Source organism: Melanotaenia boesemani, chromosome 11 (genome assembly GCF_017639745.1).
Source record: "Melanotaenia boesemani isolate fMelBoe1 chromosome 11, fMelBoe1.pri, whole genome shotgun sequence".
Lineage (NCBI taxonomy): Eukaryota > Metazoa > Chordata > Actinopteri > Atheriniformes > Melanotaeniidae > Melanotaenia > Melanotaenia boesemani.
The window spans coordinates 29,842,173-29,867,210 of record NC_055692.1 but is presented as its reverse complement, the minus strand read 5'-3'; the positions used below and the strand labels follow the sequence as shown (position 1 = coordinate 29,867,210).

At 39.3% G+C, this 25,038-nt stretch overlaps 1 protein-coding gene across 11 annotated transcripts in view; it reads left to right on the top strand.

Annotated features, from left to right (window-relative positions):
- The window catches only part of LOC121648341 (citron Rho-interacting kinase), a 42,681-nt gene that overhangs the window by 14,310 nt on the left and 3,333 nt on the right, over positions 1-25,038 (top strand). For 5 of the 11 annotated variants that reach the window (XM_041998371.1, XM_041998361.1, XM_041998369.1 and 2 more), the window contains 27 exons: positions 314-409; positions 641-757; positions 957-1,066; positions 1,238-1,412; positions 2,316-2,513; positions 2,613-2,666; positions 6,898-7,095; positions 10,580-10,773; positions 11,327-11,462; positions 11,551-11,655; positions 11,909-12,049; positions 12,286-12,405; positions 12,575-12,806; positions 14,013-14,171; positions 14,364-14,387; positions 16,589-16,759; positions 18,346-18,526; positions 18,707-18,795; positions 18,932-19,036; positions 19,213-19,382; positions 19,751-19,795; positions 21,247-21,327; positions 21,541-21,676; positions 21,932-22,071; positions 22,185-22,277; positions 24,362-24,470; positions 24,627-24,755. In XM_041998371.1, the coding sequence (XP_041854305.1) occupies positions 314-409; positions 641-757; positions 957-1,066; positions 1,238-1,412; positions 2,316-2,513; positions 2,613-2,666; positions 6,898-7,095; positions 10,580-10,773; positions 11,327-11,462; positions 11,551-11,655; positions 11,909-12,049; positions 12,286-12,405; positions 12,575-12,806; positions 14,013-14,171; positions 14,364-14,387; positions 16,589-16,759; positions 18,346-18,526; positions 18,707-18,795; positions 18,932-19,036; positions 19,213-19,382; positions 19,751-19,795; positions 21,247-21,327; positions 21,541-21,676; positions 21,932-22,071; positions 22,185-22,277; positions 24,362-24,470; positions 24,627-24,755 (3,508 nt within the window). The remainder of the gene's footprint in view (positions 1-313; positions 410-640; positions 758-956; positions 1,067-1,237; positions 1,413-2,315; positions 2,514-2,612; positions 2,667-6,897; positions 7,096-10,579; positions 10,774-11,326; positions 11,463-11,550; positions 11,656-11,908; positions 12,050-12,285; positions 12,406-12,574; positions 12,807-14,012; positions 14,172-14,363; positions 14,388-16,588; positions 16,760-18,345; positions 18,527-18,706; positions 18,796-18,931; positions 19,037-19,212; positions 19,383-19,750; positions 19,796-21,246; positions 21,328-21,540; positions 21,677-21,931; positions 22,072-22,184; positions 22,278-24,361; positions 24,471-24,626; positions 24,756-25,038) is intronic. The other 6 variants (XM_041998362.1, XM_041998363.1, XM_041998366.1 and 3 more) reach the window with 6 other exon arrangements.

Here is a 25,038-nt window from a genome sequence, read left to right as displayed (position 1 = left end):
AGCCAGGTGTGGACTCTATTTGCACCTCGACTGAGCTGCACGTGTAACTGAACTAATCTGATTGTGATTAGGAGCTAGGAGCCATCCATCCATCCATTATCTTGACCGCTTATTCCATTTCGGGTCGCGGGTGAGCTGGAGCCTATCCCAGCATTTTAGCAGGTGAGAGGCAGGGTACACCCTGGACAGGTCACCAGTCTGTCGCAGGGCTAGGAGCTAGGAGCCCTCTCTCTATTTCAGATTTCTGCGAGGATGTGCTTTAATCTGCTTTCAGCCCTTGTTGTTGTGATCATCTGTTTAAATTTTTGCTTAGGAGCTAGAGGAGAATCTTCGAGAAACCCAAGGCACTGCCCAGAGGTTAGACACTCATCTGAAACAGAAGGAAAAGCTCTTCGAAGACAAGATAAAGGTTTGCTTTCCAAATGTATTCAGCATTCAAACATTTTTCTGCTACATAAATTAACAGGCAGGTTCACCCCAATGAACTTCCAGGAAATGCTCTAAGCTGTTTGGTGGCTTTGATTTAGATGGTTATTTTGTAGGTGTTTGGGAGGTCTTCATTATGTCTTCTTCACACCATTCTCTGTCCCATTAAGTGATATCCTGGTTATGGTTCTGTGGGCTGGCTGGCATTGAACAGGTGCTGGAGACTCAGATGAAGGCGGATATGGCTGATAAGGAGATGCTGGAGTCCAGTCAGAGCAAATATGAGGAGGAGGTGCGGGAGAAGTGCAGCGTCATCAGTGAACAGAAGGCGGTAAGAACTGACCAGCTTGGAAATGACACCGTTTCAAGCTGCATTTTAAAATTAATCACACTGACACACATCCGTGTTTGGTATAATCTTTTTTGCAGAGAACAAATGGGCCTTAATTTGATTCCATTTAAATCCAATATGTGACGATCTAACTAAATGTCTCATTAAAACACAAGTTATGTTCTGAATTTCTGTTCAGACCATTAATGCAATGGACTCAAAAATGAACAGCCTGGAGCAGAGAATTGCTGAGCTGTCTGAGGCCAACAAACTGGCAGCCAACAGCAGCATCTACACCCAGAAAAACATGTAAGTTTTTCTAACATTCACATTCAGTCTAACAGTAACAATAGCAAACTTATTTTTATCCAAGTGAAAGCCTTTAAGGCAAAAAAGGTTTTGTAAAATAATTAATAAATAACTAATTAAACAAATGCTTCTGAGGAGTGTTGCTGATGAGCTGATGTGTGATCCCATCAGGAAAGCTCAGGAGGAGATGATCTCGGAGCTTCGCCAGCAGAAGTTTTACCTGGAATCTCAGTCTGGGAAGCTGGAGGCCCAGAATGCCAAACTGGAGGAGCATCTAGAGAAAATGAGTCAGCAAGAGCAAAGCAATAAGAGCCGCGTAATGGAGCTAGAAACCAGGCTCCGAGAGGTGAGAAGATATTATGGAGAGTGGGGAGTAGAAGTGTGAAGCTGGCTTATTAAGCAGAATCTTAGCTACAGGCTTTATTTTTCTCTCCTTGTATTTGTTTCTTTAGCCTTACTGTGTGTGCAGTTAGTCATTTTGAATTAACATTTTTATATATATTTTATATTTTATGTAAAGAATCTACATAAAATACACTTTTCAAACTTCCATCTGTACTGGTCTGACTATATACAGATGTGAAAACACATCTGTATATAATTGCATCCCTGAATATGTAGTGAGGAAGTAATCATAATGCGATGTGACTTCATGTGCAACCAGGTGCAGCACATAAATTGGATCCTAGACGGTGGTCTATATAGGATGAGCTAGATTTAAATAAATGTGGCAACCACTGAATCACAGTACATAATTGCAGCTTAATGACACTGGGATGCAGAAAGTTACTTCTACAAGTGAGAATTCCTTTATAAAATTTTTATATTTCTTGTACTGATTTTTTTCTCCACCACTAATTAACATGTTGCTGTTATTCTGCAGAACAGTACTGATGTTGCCTTTGTTCTTCTTCTTGTGCCTTCCTTAAATTTAGTACCCTGCAGTGTCCATGTCCATGCACAAACATAAAATCATAGCCGAAATGGTCACCAGACAAAAAGAAGCAAGTTAAAATAGAAAATATACAAAATATCAAAGGCAGGCAAAGGGGTTAAAACAGTTTTTTTTCGCAGTAAAGAGCTGAACATGGTGGCAGAGTCAGCTGGGGTAAAGTGTCAGGTGTAATACTGTGTTGTCCCTTGTGAAAGCTGTTTACTGTCAGCATGTGTCTGCCTGCTCCTTGAGGTAAAGTGCCCTCACCTCCTGCTCTTCATCCCAAATGCCCCTTCTTTCTGTCTGCTTCTATAGATTGGGCTGGAGAATGAGGAGCAGAAGCTGGAAATCAAGCGTCAGGTGACAGAGCTGACCTTGTCACTGCAAGAGCGCGAATCTCAGATAAGCAACCTGCAGGCAGCTCGCCATGCCCTGGAGAGCCAGCTACAGCAGGCCAAGACTGAGCTGGAAGAGACCACAGCAGAGGCTGAGGAGGAGATCACGGTGCTCAGAGTAAGAACCAGCAAAAGTGCTGAAGATGATGTCTCCTTTGGTGCTATGTAATTTTGGCAGTGATATCTGTCCCTGTCTCTCTTGTCATGTCTCCTACAGGCACACAGAGATGAGATACAACGCAAGTATGATGCCTTGAGAGACAGCTGTGCTGTAAGCTTTCCACTCTATTTTCTCCTTTTTTTTCTTTCTTTTTTTTTCTCTTTCACTCTTTCCCGGAATAGACAGCTTTCCTGGCAGCAAGCATTAGCTGAATCATCACACATCATCATGCATAACCTAAAGTAGCCATGTTTCAGCCCATATGTGTCTCTGTGACTCTTGGGAACTCATTTTAAAACATTTGACTCCTTATTCTCACTATTTCGTTGCACCTCTATTCCATGTTAGTCTTTCCTTTTAAATCATTTTAATACTAAAGACATCTAGGGCTGAAAACTGTTTTATTTACAAACATGATTTGTCACTGTTGAAGTGAAAATTGCTAATTGCAACACAGATTTAACAATAATGTAAAAATTAATTCTCAGTCATATTGTTTGCTTCCATTAAACCACCGTGCACATTAACCCATTACAAGAGGTCACAAAGATAATGGCTTCTGTTAAATTATTATTAGTATTATTATTATTTGTTTGGGATATTCACATTCTGGGAATTCATTTATCAGTGCTTCTTTGTGGATTATCTGATTTTTAAACGTTTAGTTCGTTTAGTTGTTAAGAGTTGTGAAGTTCCATCTGCTCCTCTGTTAGAAGTGATGTTTATTTTATTATTAGACACCACTAGAAGATGAAAACTGTGTCCTACCAACTTTGAAAAATTATTTATGGGATTTAAGGACCATAAGATTCACATAGCATGAATCCATGTCAACAATATCACAGTCCTCCTTTATCACGTTGCTCTACTTTTGAGATCCTCCCACTTACAAACTGTTCAGATAGCAATATCCATAAATTCAGCTGGCCAGTCATCAGGAAAACATGGCCAAGTTCTACAACAAGCAGGGCTCAAAATGAGAGTATTTCTTAACCAGCAATATTCTAAAATGTTGATCTGATCATTATTCTGCTTTCAGATCATTTGATGGTAAATTACCATTTACCATTTAGATCATTTTGAGCTACAGCAGAATGTCAAATATTGGTAAATATATGATTACTTCCACCATGGTGCAAGTTTTCCCCACAGTTTCTTCATCTGTTAGCAGAATTATGCAAAACTAACTGACCAAATTCAACACAGATCGTACTTCAGAAAGTATCTGTGACAGCACTCATCAGTCTCTGCTACCCTTCGATGTAGTTTAACTATACATGGTGAACTGTACTCTAATTCTTCTGCATTGAAAGATGATATGGTATGAGACTTTCACTGACTTCCCAGTAGTTTTATGAAGCTTTTGGTCCAATCAGAATTAAAAAAAAAGGAACATATTACAAATTTTAAGACTTTGTTACCATAGGTGGAGCTGAAATCTGATTGGAGAAGGATTACAGAAATGTCTTTCCAGACATGCCTGCATCAGTGTCACTAGACCTGTTCAAAGTAAATTTTAAAGTAGTTTTCGAATTACTCATTCTTAAAAAATACTGACATTTGGCTGCACATTTCTAGAAGAGATTTTGTCTTTGTGCAAGTACAATTACTATTGTCATTTAAAGCTATTAACATGATGTTAGCATAATGCTACTTAGCCATGCTAATCTAGTTATGTGGTAGCACTAGATTAGTTTTGAGATAATATGGAGAAACCATGCCATATTTAGTTTTCAGTGAGTATTTTAAGGGACTACACGTCAACTTAATTAATCAAGATTTTCACATTGGAGCAGAAAACAACTATAAAGATGCTCAAAGAGTACGTCAGTATAGATCACTTAGAACTGACCAAGCTAGAGCAACATGATCCAATTTCATTTTAACAGGAGACTAGCAAGACTGCTAATTGATTTTAAAGTAGCTTCTGTATGAAAATGAGGAGAAATACAACTTTATTTTGTTTCAGAAGATAAATGAATGAAAAAAGAGAGAGATTTCACAGATTAGGCCAAAGCAGACCCAACATGGAGCTAGTCACACAAGTAATTGTCAGACACAAGGATCTACTACCACATACTGCGCCCCAAAGCAACCAACTAATCTTTCTATGGATGTTTTTTGAACTTGTTGCAAATGTTTCCACTTGATGATACAGATTAGTAACATAAAGATGTTTTATTTTTTATGTCTCTCTAATGTGACCAATAATTTCCTTTTTTTACTTTATGGCCTCCATGATAAAGTCTTGTCCACCCTCCAGCCACACCATGTGTAAAAGTCTAGCTTTGCCACTGTTTGTTGTATTATTAGAAGCCTTCTCAACTTTTCTGGAAATAAGGTTTGCACATTCAGCTTTCAAGGATGTGCTGGACTATTTTAGGCATTTAATTTTACTATAGAGCCAACCTGTCAAATCAGAATTATAAAAGCAAATGAAAACTATTAAAATATGAAGGCTATAAACTCATACTTGACATCATCTGTGTTCAACAGTCTTATTTAATGGAAAAAAGATCTATTTGTATATTGTACCATCTGTTCCTAGTAAATATTTTAATTAAGGGAACAATAACTCTGCTTCCACCAACAGAATTGAGTCATTTTTATTCAGCAGTGTTAAGGAAGCAAAGCTCTGGATGTGGCTTACCTTGGCTCTTCAAGTTTCTTTATGGATTACATTGACAGATGAGTGGAGTAAATATAGATGCTTGCCAGATCATCACTGCATCCATCCCACCACCGACTTCTTGCCCCGCCTTAAGAATTTACTTGATGCTGTCAGTCCCCTGCCTCCGGGGTACAGATGCACTGAGTCAGTGCACAGTAGACACAGCTAATTTATGTACTTAAAAGCTTTATTTCTTTTCCCTGTCTCCTTGAATTTCTGCACTGTACACATGTTCCCATCAGAGCTAAATATAAGGGGCTTTTAACAGGCAGCCTCATCAGCCTCTAACCCTCATTCCCCTGCAGTGTGCTCGGTAGTCACAGTTGATGAGGGAAACCAACTAATGCTGAAGAAATGATTAGCATGCTCCTTGATCTGAATACTGCCTGGGTTAAACAAGTTGCCTAAATATCATGCCAAAAAGATTTTTGCATTATATCACTAATCCAGATTTCAGCATCATGTGATGATGCAGCGGCAGGGTTCAAACTGTGTGGGGTGTAAAACCAAGTTTATGTGCAGAACAGCAATAATATGAACAATGTGTACATGTACAATGTTAATAAGATGTTTTCCTTGTATGATATGATAAGATGTTTTTCCTGGTGTAAACTAAACATTTATTATGCTTTGAACGTCCATTACAACACAACTCGGAGTCCTAGAGTTTGTACAGTTCAGTTGTCTTTAGGCTTAGACACCAGACTTCAAAGTGGATAAACTCAGCTAAACAACAGCTGGTTGTAACTGTAGTCAGACAGGAGCTGCTTAGCTGTTGCTTCTTAGCAACACGTCTGTGTCACTGCAGTTAGAAGTGAAAGGGGTTAACTGACCTAGCTCTTTGGGATGACGTTGTTGCTGTGATGTAGCTGCAGTCCTGGCTACTGTATGCTTCGCTTGCCTCTTGATACAACAGTACATAATTTATGTGCAGTGTGTGTGCACAGTGCAGTCAGTTGACATGACTATTTACTGATCATTCACCTAAAGCTAAAGTATGTCTGAACTCTTGTGATGCATTAATAATCTACATCCAAATGTTACTTTGAACCTCTAAGTCCAAATCATGACAGTATGAGTCCATTTTCCTGGTCTGTGGTAGATGTTCCCTTTTCAGAAGCTGAATTCACCTCAACCTCATCCTCTAAAAATCTAAAGTTTTTAGATCAACAAAGAGAGTGATGGTTATCCATGATTGTCACAAACATGTAGTCAGACACTAAACTTTCAGGCTGACTTCAGCATGACTAAATTGTTTTTACTAAAAGGGACATGAGCAGCTGAAGTCTGCATAGTCAGACCATCACACCACAGAACATCAGTTTATGGTCTGAAGCACTAACAGACTTGAATTTTTTTTAGTGTCCTTGTGTTCAAAAGAGTAAGAGAACTGGTCAACATAAACAAAAATATAGAGATAAATGTTATTAGACCTCTGCCACTAGGTTGCTACATATTTTTTACTCTACAACTTTTACCATTTTCAGCAGCATAATGCAAAAATGCGCAAAATTTCTGCAAATCATAAGAACACAAGGCATTTACACATTGTGTGCAAGTAGAGTTAATCACTTCCTGCCTGTACTTGGTGTTAGAGGCTAGAGGGACGGCAATAGTGTATAGTGTCATGTCTGTAAACTCTGAGTCTGAGTTTTTGTGGTTAATCTGCAGGTGATCACAGACCTTGAGGAGCAGCTGACCACACTGACTCAGGAGAATGCTGAGTTGAATCGCCAGAACTTCTACTTATCCAAGCAGCTGGATGAGGCCTCAGATGAGAGGGAGGATAGACTGCATCTCACCCAGGATGTGGACAGGCTGCGGCGTGAGGTGGCTGACCGTGAAATGCACCTTAACAACCAGAAACAGGTAAGTGGCTGCTGGCTGCACTGTTTATCCTGCACACACTCTGTAGAAAGGTTTCTTCTCTGTGTGGACACATTTTGACTCAAATCATTGAAGTGAGGACATTTTTATATCATGAGGCAAGTTTGGCTGGTCCTCTGAACTTACAGTGAATTATTTTCAGATTGCACAAGGTTTAAAACAGGATTAAAGTTTAGAATTAGTTACAGTAAATAAAACCAAAACCCACAATAAATATTTGTATTTTAATAACTGGACCAGACTTAAATGGAAATGGTTCTGTTAGTACTTCTATTATTATTTATCCCATTATTTTTACGTTTAATGGATTGTTCCACAATTGATTAAAACACATCTGACACAGAAGTTTTAATTTTAAAGAAGAACATGCAAAGATCAAAAGTCCTGCTACTTAGATCAGAAGAGAAGGCATGCAAATCAGGTGAGGACCAGGAAAGAAAATAATGCATGAAGGCAAAGTTCAGAAAGGCTCAAACAAGAGAGAAGACTGGAATATGATGACTATACAAGCATAAAATTAATCAAAAAAAAGTCAAGAAAGTCAATATCAAGATGAGAGAAGATGAAAATTCAAGGTTCACCTCTTTTCTACAAGCCATGGCATGGCTTACTACGAGACAGAGAAATACTGCAGTTGGTCATTTATTCATAAAATACCCAGTTTTTGTCAGTTCATGAATAAATAAACGGACAGCTGAAGCTGCTTTTAAGAGTTAACTGAATGATAAAATATTCAGCCAACATGTGACAGTAACACTTTAATGTAAAATATGAGAGTTTTCTGCATTTAAGTGCCACAAAAATATCAGCAGTCTTTAACGAAATCAGTTTTCTGTTTTTTAAGACGGCTGTATTTGTGTTCCTGCATATAGCTCTCACACAGTCAGACATAAAATTTTCACTTTATGTGACACATCCACTATACCTGTAACAAGTGACCTCAACATTGCTTGGTTCTGACAGTGTTAAGAGTAAATCAGGTGATAGAAACTCTGGGATTATTTCAGTATCGTTATGTGTTGGGTTCTGGTTGCAGCGAGAAAGAGACAGAGAGAGAGATGAGGCTGTGCGATGTGTGCGTTGCCCCTGTGGGAGGATATATGTGTGGGTGTCCAGTAGCGCTCTCAGTATTGCTGGTTGTGTAACCAGCGATGGAAGTCATAAACGAGGGATGGGGTGGTGTGTGGGAGGGATGTGTCATCCCCATCACTCCCAGGTCGTGTCAGCTGTGGAAGCGTTGGACTTCAGAGGGTTGTGGTGTTGCTGCAGCGCCGGCAGAGGCTATATTTGTCTCCAAGTGCTTTGTCTAAAGCAGTACATTGTAAGACAAGGAGCACTGGGCTGCGTGTAGGCCTTGTAAAAAACAGAGAATATATTCTGCCCAAATATCTACATAAATACTGATGATGACAATCTTTTCTGCTACAATTTTTGTGATTGTTATTTAAACTGAGGGTGGACACAATCATCAGTGATTTTTACTTTTGTCACATTAGTGCAAGACGATACAATATGATGCCATACCATACAAAATTATACTATACAATACAGTATAACAAGGTATGTTATAGTATAATATAGTGTGATACAGTACAGAGAGGTATGGAACTAGTGTTAATTTTATCAGCCATTTTTAAATTTAGTTTCAATCGTGCTTATTAGTTTTTATGGCATTTAGTCAACCTCATTCTGTTTTTTATTTAGTCAAGTTTTAGTCAACTATAAGTCGAGCATTTTAGTCTTTATTTAGTCCAAGAAAACATAATTTTATTTGTTTAGTTTTAGTCAACAAAAACTGTCAACATTTAGGTCTAGTTTTAGTCAGGACAATCATTTTACCCTTTTACTTTTTTTGTCAGCAGATAATATTGAACATTGTTAGTAGTATATTACATTGTTAGTAGTTAGTAGAACATTGTTAAATGAAGTTTAACATTGTTTAACAATCCATTTAAAACTCAAACCTATTTTATGCAGAAATAATTGCTGGGATATTTATGTTTACATGCATTCATTTAAATTAATAGTTATGCCAATTCAAATCAAATGTCCTTGTGATGTAACCTGAAGACAAACAGAACAGCATTTTATGTCACCAAATAAATACATTGGGATGCTAACTCCTAGAGCAGTTGTTCCCACCTTTTTTAGCTTGGAACCCCATTTTGATATCACAAAGCTCTGGTGACCCCAGACATTCAAAACACAGACAATTTTATTTACTTTTATACCACATTTAGGCTATTTCATGTGTGAAAATGTAGATTAAAGTTGTCATGAATTAAGTGTGGCGGATTTTATTTTATCTAGATGATTTGTTTAAGTACATTTTAGTTTTTAGTTTGCATCTATGTGTAGCTGCCTAGGTGTTTTGTGTTCACTATAGTTCACTGGCAGCTCCTAGATTAGTTCTGCTTTAATTAAACTTGCAATCCAACTGAAAACATAGTTGCCCGACCAGTATAACGTATCTAAGTTAGCATAAATTCAATTTCACACACAATTCTACCAACAAGTGGCTAATATTACTACAACCTATGAAGCTAGTAGCATTACAGCTGTTGGTGTAATGTTACATTATAAACAACCACCACCAAACTTTTTGTTACCACGATGTCTTTGTGGTGAACTGCGACGTGTCTCTTCAGGTTTGTTGTGTTTGTTCCAGCTACCTTGCGCCCACATTCCTTCCCTTATACTAAAATCAAGCATGAGTTTTTTTTTCTCCACTTCATTGTAAGGAAAATGGGTCCATACATCACGCCTTCTCTTTCTCTTGGGCCGCATGCAAAGCATGGCCATTAATGTTTTATTTTTAACGTTTTGCAGTGAATCCACCTCCTGTCTGTCCTTTGTGTTTGTGCACCTGCCCGCTGCAGGTTTAAAAGGGTGTGTGTGTGTGTGTGTGTGTGAGTGGCAGAAGAGCCGAGGAGGAGGAGGAGGAGCAGGACACAGAATTTGACAAAATCATATCATATAATAATATAACATAATTTTTGTCTTATCTAAAATGTTCATAGATTTTATTCCAGTTTTACTACATTTTTGTCTCGTCTTTATTAGTCCATGAAAATGCATTCTGATTTAGTCCCAGTTATTGTCCATTAATGGGGGTTTTAGTCTCGTCTAGTCTAGTTTTCGTCTGGTGAAAAATATGCGTTGACAAAAATATTTTAATTTAGTTTTCGTTAACGAAATAAACACTACATGGAACGGTACGGTTTTATCCTACTAATGCGGTGCGGTATGGTTCAATACGATATGATACAATATGATATGATGCAGTGTGATATAATGCAATGTGATACGATACTTTGCGATATGATACACTACGATACGATACAATGCAATGTGATGTGATGCAAAACAATATGATTTGGCGAAGTACGATACGGTGCAGTAAGATTCAATACTTTACAATGACATTTGGGGTATACAATAACACTTTAACTTCTAATCCAAACAGAACCTTGAGACTCTGAAGACCACGTGCACCATGCTGGAGGAACAGGTTCTGGAGCTGGAGACCATGAACGATGAGCTGCTGGAGAAGGAGAGACAATGGGAGGCCTGGAGGACAACGCTAGAGGAGGAGAAAAGCCAGGCTGAGAGGAGGACCAGGGATGTTCAGAGGCTGTTGGACACTGAGAAACAGAGCAGGTGACAACTACACAGTCACAAACTGAACACAGTAACTGTGAGGACATAAAATGACTAATACATCTTATGAGTAGGCGTAAAGTTTGCCCTGTATTTCTGGGGCCATTTTCTGTTGTAGCTTTCTTCTTAATGCATTTATGTTTGACAATAACTGACTTCAAAAGAGATACTATTGTCTTTGTCCTTGTAATATTTCCATGATGACATTTTAGCTACAAGGCCTGTTTTATTTTTAGAAAGGCCTTAGTTTCTTTTTTTGACCATGAAAAAAAACCTTAAAACATTGTCTAAATGTTTCTGCTGTTATTGCTGTTCTGGCTTCTTCCTCCTACACACACTAAATGCAACAGGTTTAGGCGTATTCTCCTGGGGTTGTCAAAATGTATTCTTGGAAATAAACTGACTTTATTTCTAAGACATAAGCACATTATAACACACTTTAATGATGTGTTTTCCTTTAGCAGTAAACCTGAGCTTTTACCCAAACAGAAGAAAAGAAGGAGCACTTACAGTAAAATAAGAATTGTAAACAAAGGTTTTCTCCATGCCCCAGGCTTCGTGCAGAGCAGCGCAGCTCTGAGTCTCGCCAGGCTGTGGAGCAGGCAGTTAAGGAGCACAAAGCTGAGATCCTGGCCCTGCAACAGGCCCTTAAAGACCAGAAACTCAAGGCTGAAAGCCTTGCAGATACTGTAAGAATGTCCACAATGAAAAATAAGTATTTTACCTTTGTGTGGTTAACCAATGTCACAGCAAACCCTTCCTGTTTTTATGTCCCAGCTCAATGATCTGGAAAAAAAGCATGCCATGCTGGAGATGAACGCCCGTAGTTTGCAGCAAAAGCTAGAGAGCGAACGGGATGTGAAGCAGAGAATGCTGGAAGAAGTAAAGTGCTTTTATGTATTTCTTTCACTGATCTCTACTGCTTTCTTTTGTGCTATAAGCTTGTGTGCTAATTGCTGCACTTCAGTTTTTGTCTTCAAAATTAACATAAAATCTCTGTTTCGAGTAAATAACTATTGAAACAATAAAAGAAAGAAGAAAATAAAATGTCAAATTATGATGAGAACTTGGTGCTATCATAGGAAGCAGTCAGTCATTCAGTCACAACATCCAGACAGCTGTTTTTCCTCCACAGCAAGAGAAACTGCAGCAGCAGATGGATGCTCAGAAGACCCACATTTTCCGCCTGACCCAGGGGCTGCAGGATGCTTTGGACCAGACTGATCTGCTCAAAACGGAGAGAACTGATCTGGAATACCAGCTGGAGAATATCCAGGTGCTTCAACGCACACATGAGCTAGCCCAACTACACTCCAGTCCACAGTGGACTGGGAGTAAATCTTTGTGTTACTATCAGTCTTGTTTTTCTCCCCACTGTTCTGATTCAGAAACATACACCACACAGCACACAACCCTCTTCCCCTCCACCCATCCCTCTGTCCCTCCATCTCCCTCTCTGTGTGAAGTCAAGTATTTGAAGAGAAATTCATGGCAGTAGTGATGTTCACTTAGCTCCACCTGCAGGCTGTATACTCTCATGAGAAGGTGAAAATGGAAGGAACCATCACCCAGCAGACCAAGCTCATAGACTTCCTTCAGACACAGGCCCATGGTGGCTCCAAGAAGAAAAAGGTGAAAGGGGTTTACATACTAAATCAACTTAAAAAATCATGTATACGTGTCATAGTTACAAGTTTAGTAGAGGTCTGAGTGGACACAAATCGGTATACATCCATGATTGATGGATGAAATCTAACAACTGCTGCATTGTTTTCTCTGTTTGTATTTACTTGCCTCTCAGGGTCTTTTTGGGCGCCGTCGGGAGGATCTGTTGGCTGCCATGGCGGCTCAGGCCCAGGCTCAGGGTCAGGGTCAGAGTCCAGGCCAGGTTTCTCCTGTGCCCCCCATCCAGCCCGTGCCTCTGCAGTACAGTGACATGAAGGCAGCTTTGGATAAAGAGCGTGCTCGTTGCTCTGAGCTGGAAGATGCTCTGCAGAAAATGAGAGGAGAGCTCCGATCGCTAAGAGAAGAAGGTTAGACTGCTCTACAGCAACACAAATATATTTTCATCACTCTTCATGTAAAACTCCTTCATGATGAGGCAGAAATATATTTGCACCTCTTTTCTTTTATCAGCAGTCTTGGTGGTGCTTTTATCTCTTGACTGAAATTTCCCAGTGCTTAATAGAAATCATTGGACATAGTTAGAAAAGGCACTTATCTATCAATGTACGCAATTGCAGCTGATGCCTGAGTGAAAACTAAAACGGTATGGTAACAAGACACAGTTCTGGTAAAAGACACATATACATTTTTCCAATAGTAAAAACCCGTCCAACAGCTTAATCATTTTCCAAATGAAGGGGAAGTAGCTGCAGTCGGTCGCAATATAAATGAGTAATCACAGACATAAACAGCAGTGCATGGATGACCAGGAAAACAAAGGTAACTATGGGTAAAATCCACAGTCAATGTGGAGGTGGGTAACCTGACAGAAGGACAACAACTCAGAACATCAATCAGGCCCTATAAGTTAAAGAAGACAGAAAGAATCCATTCCTCAATAAATGACACACAGCCTGAACAACTCTCTGACCATGAGAAGCAAAAGCATCTGCTCTGATGACAAAAGGTTCAGCTGATTGACAGCTCTTCATTAGTTGCATCCCTAAAGTCACATATGGTTATGGGAGCATCATGTAATGGGGGTGCATTTCTGAAGCAGAGGCTTAGAGATCACTCAGGAATCTGTAGTAAAACCTATTCACTAGTGCTAAGGATTTTAGGCTTGTCAACAAGACAACCACCAAACATTTACACACGTAACTTTAGGAAAATTCTTTGAAATTCTGCAGTGACTCAGCCAGACTCTGCACCTGCACCTAATAAAGTATCTATTGTAAGATGGTTGTACAGTAATGCTCATAGACTGTAGCCTCACAGCTGCTACTAAGGTAAACAGAATAATTCAGTCTTCAGTTTTAATAACTGAAATAACTAACCACTCCACCAATGCATTACTGTGTGCAGATTGACAATAATAAATGAAAAGAAAAATGTATGAATCCATGTTAAAATGAGTCTGAGACATAACATTTGGAAAGCTTGAAAGGGTTTGAAAACTTTCTTTACCCTTTATTTAACAAGCTATAATTTATTTCTTGCATGGTGTGTAACAGTCAAATGTCTGTATATAAACATTAAAATTACAAAAATTAATTAAATAATTTAAATCCCAGCTCTCCAGTATAAGGATCATGGCAACGCTGCAAACCCTGCCACAGCCCGACAGCAGATAATCATGGCTGCCATGGTGAAGTCTCCAGAGCACCAGCAGGGCCCGACCAGCCTGGTACCCTCCAACTCTGGACGCAGGAAGGATACTCCAACACCTGAAGGTGAGTAATGGATGATGTTCACAGAAGTTCAACTTTTTTCCCTCCCTTTGACACTTAATTGTAGACTTACAGCTTCATACCTGACACATTCTGCCCCTCACCAGCAGATACAGAATGTGAACACTCACATTTTCTCACTCTTTAAGGGTCATTTATGAAGCTTTCACTATCCTTTTTTTACACACCTTTCAGAAGGAAGGAGAGTCACTTTTGAAAGTAAGTTGTCCAAAGTCACAGTTTCTGCAGTTTGATCTTTTATCTCCCCTCTTCGTTTTGCCACATTCACATCTTTGACAGGCCAGATTTTAAAAGCTCTGCACTATTTTTAATTTCATTCTCCACCACATGTGTCAGCTGAGGCTCACAAAGTTTCAGTGCAGAGCTTTAGAAATCTGAAGCATTTTATCTTGGCTGCTGATGCTTAAGTCAGTCTGATTTGCAGAACCTTGCTCTGTTCACTCCAATCCCACCTGAACTTCACATCCTGCGCAGAGAAGCAGTGTATGAAATATTCTGCAGTGCACAAAACCTCTGAACCCACATTCTAATCTAAAGGTATTATCCAGTCATCTCATGTAAAGGGTCAAGATTACACAAACAATATTAAAACTCAATGATTTCCATATTAATCTCATTTTTTTGTATCCTGATATTCACTCTAGTGGAAATAAAACGAAGGAATAAAGGGAGACAGTAGAGTTAAAGGTTCAAACATAATGTCTACATGTCGGAATGACCATGAGAGAGATGTACAAATAATTTGTGCTTGATACGTTTGTTAAATTAAGTCATAAGGAATAATTGTTTCCATCTCATTTTGTTGGGCTGACTTGATTCTGCTCTCATATCTAAACAGGAGCAGTCTCCCTTTCTACAGTAGAGGATCTACGCTATCTTTAGGTTTTATGTCACCTATTAGAAAACTAACAAATATAAAATGTTATACTCCAATCACATTGCTATGAAATGAAGCATAATGTGTAAACAAAGCAAAAAACAAAAAAAAGTTAAGATTTTTGCAGCTGACTCATGTCTGTCGGTCAGGTGATAAAGTCTGTATTTAATTTTAAATGATAGTCCCACACTTTATGGACGCCTCCCCTACTGTATGTAAAAACTTTCTTAATTATTTTTGTGACAAATTCCCTCTTACCAGGGGTCAGATTTTGCTGCCTGGTTGTGATCCTTCAGTCCCTGTCACTTGCTCTGCTGTCTTTGATCAGTTTGAGCCTGTATCTCTGGACCTTTTAGAGGACATTGCCGGTCTTTTGAAGCCCTCAGGTTCTTCAAATGATGCCATCCCTCCTCAACATCTTAAAGAGGTCTTTCCAATTGTAGGTCCATCTGTTCCAACAAGTGGCCCAGCTCTAACAGTCATGTTCAGTCTGCAGCCGTGCAGCCTGTTATGATGGACTGTGTGTTCTGACGCACCATCACAGCTAGCAATAAGGTTTAAGAAAACTACACTACAGTAGCTTCCCAGTGGCCTTGTACTGCTTCCTATGTCATGATGAGCCATTTATTAGCATTCCTACACATTTCTGGTTAACATTTTCTCCTGTATGTTGGCAGAAGTGTCATTTTGGAGATGTTGTGATCTGGCTCATGACTCTTGTTAAACCTTTTTTCATGCATTTCATATATTAACTTGAAGAACTTGACGAGTGTTACAGTAATTAGATCATCATGCTTCACTTCGTCTGTGGGGGTCTTAGCTGATTTCTGTTTATCTAAGTCTTCACCTGTTTGAATTTGGAATACGAATATTATTAAAGTATCTTCATTTGTCACTTTTTTTTTTTTAAGATCCTTCCTGAATTATGTATTTTTCATTTCATATCATTGCTGTCGGGTGCAAACTTCCTATGTCCAAAATTCGTGATTTTTTTTTTCCTTAATAAATCAGTACTATTCATCAGCCTTTATGTCTGTCTGTAGTTTTACACATATTTAACCAAAGGTATATGATGTAAAACACAATACCAAGTTTGATGACATTATGTCCAATTATTACAAAAACCATACAGTTTTATTCATTTCTTGAAAAATAACAGTTTGGGACATAGGAGGTTTGCGCCCATAGCAGCGATATGTTATTATCAATTATTATCAGCCCTGATATTTCATATAGCTAAATCTGTTATAGATTTGAAAACCTCAAGCACCAGATAGATTGGAGGTATTCAGACTGGATAATGCCTTTAGAAATGCAGCAGTGAGTGGGCACCAACATCAGGATTGATTCAATTGATATTATTTTTTAAGCTTTTTTCAAATTCACTTGCATATGCATTTTGTTTGACATCTTACTGTTTTCTCAGATGGTCTAGCATGATGCACAGAGGTTTTGAAGTGTTGGGTGTAGCTGGGAGAGTAAGAGTAAGCCTGCCCTCACTGTGTTCCCTGACTGTGTTCAGAGTACAGTCGTCGCTTGAAGGACAGTCAGAGAGACAGAGAGCGGGAGAGAGAGAAGGTGGTGCACCACAACACCCCTCACCGATTCTCAGTGGGACTCAACATGAGAGCCGCCAAGTGTACTGTGTGCCTGGATACTGTTCACTTTGGTCGCCAAGCAGCGACCTGTCTCGGTGAGTTTCAGATGTGGGATTTCCAACTGTAGGCGATGATCCATTTTACCTGAGCCACACCAAACCAATGAGAATTTACTAGTTCAATGGAGGATGTGAGGAGACTCACAGTGGGGTTTAGTCTCAGGGTGTCTGCTAACTTAGATCTCCCAAAAGTTTAAGATGAGTGGAGAAAATTATATCCTTTATAGATGTCAGAGATATTGATAAAGGATTGTGTGCCTGAGCTTGGGAGCAGAAGCTGTGGAGGGACACTGCATAAAGCAAAAGAAAGGAAAGTTGTTTTGTAGGGCACACACCTTGGAACTGTTCCAGCCAGTCAGCATGTGTTGGGTTAGGTTGATAATGATTTTTGAAAGGTTACCCAAGTGTAGTATTGTCACCACTGAAAATAACTTCCATACCAGGGAAACAATATGTGCTTCCAGAGGTGCATTTCCAATTTGCAATGGTACAAAGATCTTGGGGCAACTTCTGCAACCAAACGTGAGCTGTACAGCTCAATTAAAGGGCCCTTCCGGAGAGCCCCAATTAAATGTTTGGGGTAATTGGGATTACTTGAGAAGCACTAGTTATGTCTGTTTTGAAGAGCCGAGCACCATGGCCTGCCCAACATATGAGCATGACAGCCTGATCAGTGATTGATATTATGATTAGAAATCTGGAGACTGGTGATACTTGGAAAGTCCATGCTGTGAGGGAATGATAGATTAATGATAAGCCTCGTTGTACTGTGTCAGGTTTTGAGAGAGCAGCCTGAAGGTTGTGTACAAAGTAGGTGGTGGTGATTTCTGCAGCTAGTCAGTGTGTATCAGAGGTTGGGTTGTATTGTCAGGTGTTTCTTGTATGGGTGGCAGTCTGTTATTGTTAGGAGAATGGGCTTAGGAATGATAAGTGGTCTGATCAGACAGAGCAGACTGTCTCTCTGTAAAATATCAAAGCAAATTCAGTCAGTGAGGTTTATTGACTGGGAGATCAAGAGATGGCAAATCTACATCAGGTCTTGGCAAGTTTGAATTGAACTGAATTGAATTCCCTTCAGCAGGCTGAAACTGATGAGTGATGGCTGAAGAAACTGAGCTTAGTCTTTAAATTTATCACGTAGAAACTGGTGAACTGATGAATATGGCAGAATGGGCCACGTGGCTGTGGCTACACTTTAAAGGTTAGGACAATTGGAAGATACATTTTGATGTTGGGGAGGGAGGAGAGAAGGGTAGGCCAGTAGAAAATAAAGGAAGTTTAAAAGATTCAGATGGAGTCATCTGTGCAGGGGCCCCTCGGGATGATGGGTAGGATGTTTGGGTGATGGCACTGGAAGAAACATGAGAAGAAGCAGATGCTATGTTGGTGTGAACAGTAAGAGGCAAGAACATAGAAATGGATAAGGGGGTGAAAGGATGCATAGCAAGACGACTTTTTGCAGAAATACATAAAAAAAAAAAACGGTTGCATTTATATACTTTTCTTTCATACTCTTTATCATGGGTCCTTGCTGGAATGTCTCAACTCCTCTTGAAATGATGGTGACACCAGGAAGAGAAGCTACATCTCTGCTCTCCTGTTAAAAATGTTTTCCTCCTCAGAGTGTCACGCTTTGTGTCACCCAAAATGCTCCGCCTGCCTCCCATCTACATGTGGCATGTCCAGCGACTGCTCCCTGCACCTGTCCGAAGGCCTGTGTCGAGACAAAGGCAGCTCTCCGGCACAGCAGCTCAAAGAGGCCGGCGGACACATGCACCTGGAGGGATGGATGAAGCAGCCCAGGTTAGCTTTCTACAATAAAATTCACCAAAGTTCTAGACAGTGTATGTTAATCTATATTATTGTATGTTTTTGGAATAAAATAACATAAGCTAGATGATGCTGACTGCAATCCCTCACAGAAGCACATTTACCTTTAAAAACCATTTGCCGTTTCTCATCTATAACATTGTCCGTTTGCAGGAATGGAAAACGAGGCCAGGGCTGGGAGAGAAAATACGTGGTCCTGGATGGCACTAAAGTGTCCATCTACGACATTGAGCCCAGAGAAGGTTATTCAATGGATGCTTTACAGAAACGGCCTCTCAGAGTTCCCGTTTACAACCACAAATTTCCCTGAGGACTTTCCAAAGGGATTAATAAAGTATTTCTGATTCTGAAGTTGTCACCAAATCTGTTTGTTTTCAGAGTCTGTGAAGCCTCTGGAGGAGTTTGACCTGTGTCTGTCTGATGGAGAAGTGGTGGTTCATGGAGCTGTAGGAGCATCTGAGCTGCCAAACACTGCCAAGTCAGGTAGATACAAATTATCTTCCAAACTTTGAGCTTCATAATAACATGTTGATTCCCCTCTATCTCAGACCTCCCAATGTTCAGAGATTTTATCTTATTTATTAACACTTCATTTCTAATCATCAGAATTAGACATACTGTAAATGCTGAGGTCATATTTAATAATCTCTGTGTCTCAGATGTTCCCTACGTCCTGAAGCTAGAGTCCCGTTGTCACCCTCCCTGCTGGCCTGGTCAGGCTATCTACTTCATGGCCCCCAGTTTCCCAGACAAACAGCGCTGGGTGGCTGTGATGGAGTCTGTGGTGGCTGGTGGACGAGCTTCTCGGGAGAAGGCGGAGGCTGACGCAGTGAGTATCTCTGAGGCAGATGAGAGGCAGCTGAAACAAATCATAAACTCAGATGACGTCGGTCACTGTTAATGTGTCTGTTAATGTTCAGGTGTGTGTGGGGGGCAGGCAGGCTATTCAAGAGGAGCGGATTTACTCTCTGTAGTTAGATTATAAGTTTCAGGCTTAACATTTAACAGATAACCCCAAGTTTCAATTACATCTGCATTAATTGTCCCCTTCTTCTCTTCTCTTCTTCTTCTTTCTCTTTGTGTCTCTCATCCTGTTTGTTGCTTTCTCATCGTGCCACACTGTATGTCTGGTATATGGGCATGTTTTGTTGATTTGCTCTATTCTTCCAACTCCATTGGGTTTCACTGCACACATAGGCTGCTGTGTCCAAAAGACAAATGGTTCTGTCTCCACTGGTCCAGGTAAAGAGTTATAAAGATGTAAACATTAGGCATAAATGGACACACACACTGCAAATCCTTCTTAAGACACACATTAGTGCATGTGTCTGTCACTGTGTTCTGCCTGCTTTCATCTCACCTGCTGCGCCTGCTCCTGTTGATCATCACCTTCCTGTACAAACTCTCTTCCAATAAAGCAGTTAGATCGTTGCTATATATTTTCTAAATGTTTCACTCCGTCTTTGATTTCCTTATGTTTTTTTTATAACCACAGCATTAAAAAAATACTCACCAAGATGTCTGATCTTGTCATCTTCGGTTTGATCTTCTGCAGCTGTCCTGTCCAGAGGGCCAGGAATCAGACTGCAGGTTTTACCTGCTTGTGTGCTCTTGTATTTCTTTCTGTTTCCCCCTCTGCACACTCCTCTGCGACTGGGACACAAGTCACTTGACTCAGCACACTTCTGGTCATGGTTTACATCCTGACAGATGGACAATCTAAGGATGTTTAATAAAATCCATTACAGAAAACATTTAGCAATGTAACAGATTAAGTAAATGAGACATAGCGAAACTACCCATTATTACACATATATGAGTGGTAAAAGTACTGTTTTTCCACTATCTAGTGCAGAGGTGGGCAACTTCATTTCTGTTGGTTTTAGATGTTTCCCTGCTCCAACACATCTGATTTAAATTAAATGGCTGTCCTCAACAGCTTCTTGGCAAGTTCTGCCCAAACATGTTGACCCATCAATGTGACTCTGGTGTGCTGCAGCAGGAAACATCCAAAACCTGCAGGACTGCGGCACTCGGAGACCGACTTTGCCCATCCCTGATCTAGTGTGACCCCTTCACAGCAGCATATTGACTTGTTAAAAAAATAAAAAACACTTAATTTTGTATATTTTGTATGTCAACACTACATTCAACACAACATCTTAGACAGCTGTCAGACCTAAATCAGACTGGCGTGACCTTTGACTTGACTTCAGTTAAACCCCAGAAAATCAGACTGGTCATGTAATATTTCTGTATTTCTAATTTTAGAGCATTTTGTGAACAGTTATGATCTTTTTATTCTTTAATTTTACACTGTTTTCACGTTTATTTTCTAATGTGATTCTACTGAAAATGTCAATTGCAATATAAACTTTGTAAAAAGGAAAATAGTCACTAATTGCAATAAATAGTTAACAAAGTTTGATTTATATTTTTTTTATTTAACTTTTATTTCATAATTGTTTTGTAGTCTATTATTGTTATTTTTTATTATTCATTAAAACATCAGATGTTTAGTTTCTTGAAACTCTTCCTGCGACTTGAACTTGAAAAAGACTGACTTGTGACTTGGTCCCACCCCTGAGCCTGTGACCTTCCAGCCCCCCTCTGCTGCTCCCTTACTGCCTCATCCTGAGGTCATGAGGAGGTTGGGATCCAGCTGACCACTCACCTTTCTTCTGCTCTTTCAGAAGCTGCTTGGAAATTCTCTACTTAAGCTGGAAGGAGATGACAGACTGGATATTAACTGCACCCTGCCTCTCACAGATCAGGTTCTTGCAGCGTTTGTCCACACAAATAACCATATTTTACTTTTTTCCTTTTGCATGTCTTAAACCAAACCACAACAACAGTCTTGTTAAAAAAATCAAGAAATCAGAATTTGTGGAGGAGCAGATGTTTGAGGTTCTTTGCCACTTGATGCTCCTGTTGAAAATATTGCCATGTTCATCTGAATATTTATAGTTTGTTGTGTTTTCTTGCAGATTGTTCTGGTGGGATCTGAGGAGGGACTCTATGCACTGAATGTTATCAAAAACTCTCTGACTCATATCCCAGGCCTGGGATCAGTTTTTCAGATACAAATCATCAAGGAGCAGGAGAAACTGCTGATGATTGTTGGTAAGATGTCCAACTTTGTCATTTTGGCAGCTCAAGTGGTTACAAATAACTTTCACCATCAATGCACTACAATTATTATTTATCATTAAACTTTGACCGGCCACATGAGATTCTGATGAATTTGATGTAACTTGTAAATATCATTTAAAACATGTCACAAAATATAAATATGTCCTAAAAGGTATTAGGCTGACTTAGAGATGAATAACGCATCATCAGCTGTGTGTATCATACATATTCATATGTGTGCTGCAGGGGATGAGAGAGCGTTATGTTTGGTGGAGATTAAGAGGGTGAAGCAGTGTCTGGCTCAGTCCCACCTGCCCAGCCAGTCTGAACTGGCTCCTTACATCTTTGAGACAGTAAAAGGATGTCATCTGTTTGCTGCTGGAAGAGTAGGTGCTCTTCTCCTCTAAGAGGCTGAGACAAAGCAAATTGTGTGTTTTGATATAAAGGTGCTGCTTTGATGTAACATGCATACAAACTGATGTGCATGCTCTCTTTGCAGGTGGACAACGGGCCTTGTATATGTGCTGCTATGCCAAATAAAATAACCATTCTGCGCTACAATGACAATCTTAACAAATACTGCATTCGTAAGGTGAGTACCACCTGTTGAAAGAGAAACAAAGTGAAAGTCAAGAATCAGACAATATGAAAACAAAGGGCTTGTTTAACTTATGTTTGATAGAGTTATGTCTCTATCCTAGTTTAGAGTCAATCATAACACAGGTTATACTGAAATTATGGTGAGGAAAGGAGAGGGACAGGTAAGGCAAGGCAAATTTATTTGTATAGCACATTTCATGTACAAGACAATTCAAAGTGCTTTACATAAAACATTACAGCAGGGTGCAGAAAGATTAAAAGAAATGCAATTAATGAAATAAAAACAGAAGGAGGTGCTGCACGGAGGAGACAGACGTCACTCTTTGAGTCCTTTGATGCTGCAGGCAGGTGCTATCAGGTACTGTCATGTACTGTCAGGTACTAACTACTATTCAGATGAAGAAATTGTGGAGCTGTGTAGCACTGATGCTGAATTTAGGTAACCTGATTTTCATCTGTCTGCTAGGTTTGGGTTTTTTGTGTTCAAACAGGAGTGTCTCTCATTCTTCAAAACTAAAGTACAATAAATATCTGTATGAGTTCAGCTTGGAGTGATATGTGCCTCTGAGTTCAGCTCACATCAATTCAGCAGGCCTAGATTTACTGGGTAAGGATGCTTCATAGGCTGGGTGTCATTAGATTATATTATAAATATAAATATTCAGTAAAACAGCCAGTGTGGGGTTTTAAAAAATAAAAATTCAACAGACAACGATTTAATAGATAGGCTAGATAATAACATCAATCATTCTCAATATTTAGATTGATGGTTCACTGACACACATTTGCAATTATTGTGGTATTTATTTATTTATGCATTTTACTGGTAATTCAGTTCCTCTCAGTGTAGCCCGATTTCAAAGTTTTTGTTTGATATTACATCAGTATTGCTGATACTGGCTTGAATTTTACTTGGTATCAAATATGAAAGAAAATCAGTGGTATCACACATCACTATCAACCAGTACAGGGGTTTCTGCTCCCTTGTAATCAGTCGTGGTAATGATATTAATAATGAAATGAGAGAAATTGCATATATACATATACATATATATATATATATATATCTTATATACACACGTGGACAAAATTGTTAGTACCTTTTGGTTAATGAAAGAAAAACTCACAATGGTCACAGAAATAACTTGAATCTGACAAAAGTAATAATAAATAGAAGTTCTATGAAATTTAACCAGTGAAAGTCAGATATTGCTTTTCAACCATGTTTCAACAGAATTATTTGTTTGAATATACAGGAGCCACATTTTGACTGGTTTGGAGGACATTTTATTTTATTTTATTTTATTTATTTTTTTTTTTTTTATGATATGATCCCAAATTCTGTAGGGACAGTGCTCCAGGTGTGTGACATAAAAGGACAATTGCCCAAAACTGCTTATCCTAACTGAAACATCACAGTCTCCACTGTTTTGGGATCGAGTGCCACCACTGTTTTTCAAATGGATGCATTCCTGCAGATGTGGCGAGCCATTCCATAAAGAATTTTACATACTGACATAATGTCATGGTATTTGATTAATATTCTCCCAACCGAGAAAATTATATGAGGTTTATCATCTCCCTCTTGTGGCCAAATGTTGTAACTACAATAACAATGTTCTGACTTACCAGTAGTTAGGCTAGCTCCAACCCCAAATCTTTGCTGGATTAAGCGGGTATAAAAAACGGATGGATGGATGGATGGATAGAAAAACCTGGTCATTCAGTATATTCATGCTTTTTGGGGGGCTTATAACTTTGCTGACCTGACCCCCATATTTGTAGAATAGTTACTAGTCATGATGGGAATATAACTTAATATTTTTGTTTTTCTTGCCCTGATGTCCATATCCCTCTCTAGCAGTATAAATCTGGGCTCGGAGCACATGACCTTTTATCATTGTTCCAAAGTCCAGTTTTTATACTCGCTGGCAACTGTAGCCTCACTGACATGTGACTTTAATTGAAGATTATGCAGGTTAATGTTTCTTTTTTTAGATCTTAGAATGCTAAAGGCACAAAAAAGTGCCATACTTTTTTTTTTTTCACCTCACCTTCAATAGCTCTGTTTCACAGGAAATTGAAACTCTGGAGCCCTGCAGTTGCATCCATCTTACCAGCTACAGCATCATCATTGGCACCAACAAGTTCTATGAGATTGAAATGAAGCAGTATGTACTTGAAGGTAAGACACACTGGCTTTTTTGTTTTTAGTGGAGTTAGTGGGATTGTCTATCAGTACCACAAAACAATCCCAGTTTATTTAACTCTTAGACAATGGTGGGTGCATCTATTTGCACAATAAAAGACAAACTTCAGTCCTTTACTTCACCTTCTGCAGAGTTCTTGGACAAGAACGACGTGTCTCTGGCTTCAGCTGTGTTTGCAGCCTCTTCTCACAGTTTCCCCATCGCCATCATGCAGGTGGCCAGCAGTATGCAGAAGGAGGAATACGTTCTATGTTTTCATGGTGAGGGAGTTCAAACACACTGTAAATAAAATGCTCAACACTGTGGTAGAAGATAAAACAGGTTAACAAAAAGTGTTAGTGTTTGCTGTAATGTTCTCTATGCTTTTCTCCTCGTCTCCTTATCAGCCAGTTTCAGGCTCGAAGTTAGGATGCACACGATGAATTCAACTGAAAATCTGTTTATTAGGACGAACTACCTCAACTATAAGTGTCTTCTATAGAAAAAGTGATGCTGTTCTTCAGTCTGCATACAAGTGGTGCACACTCATCCTTTCTTGTTATG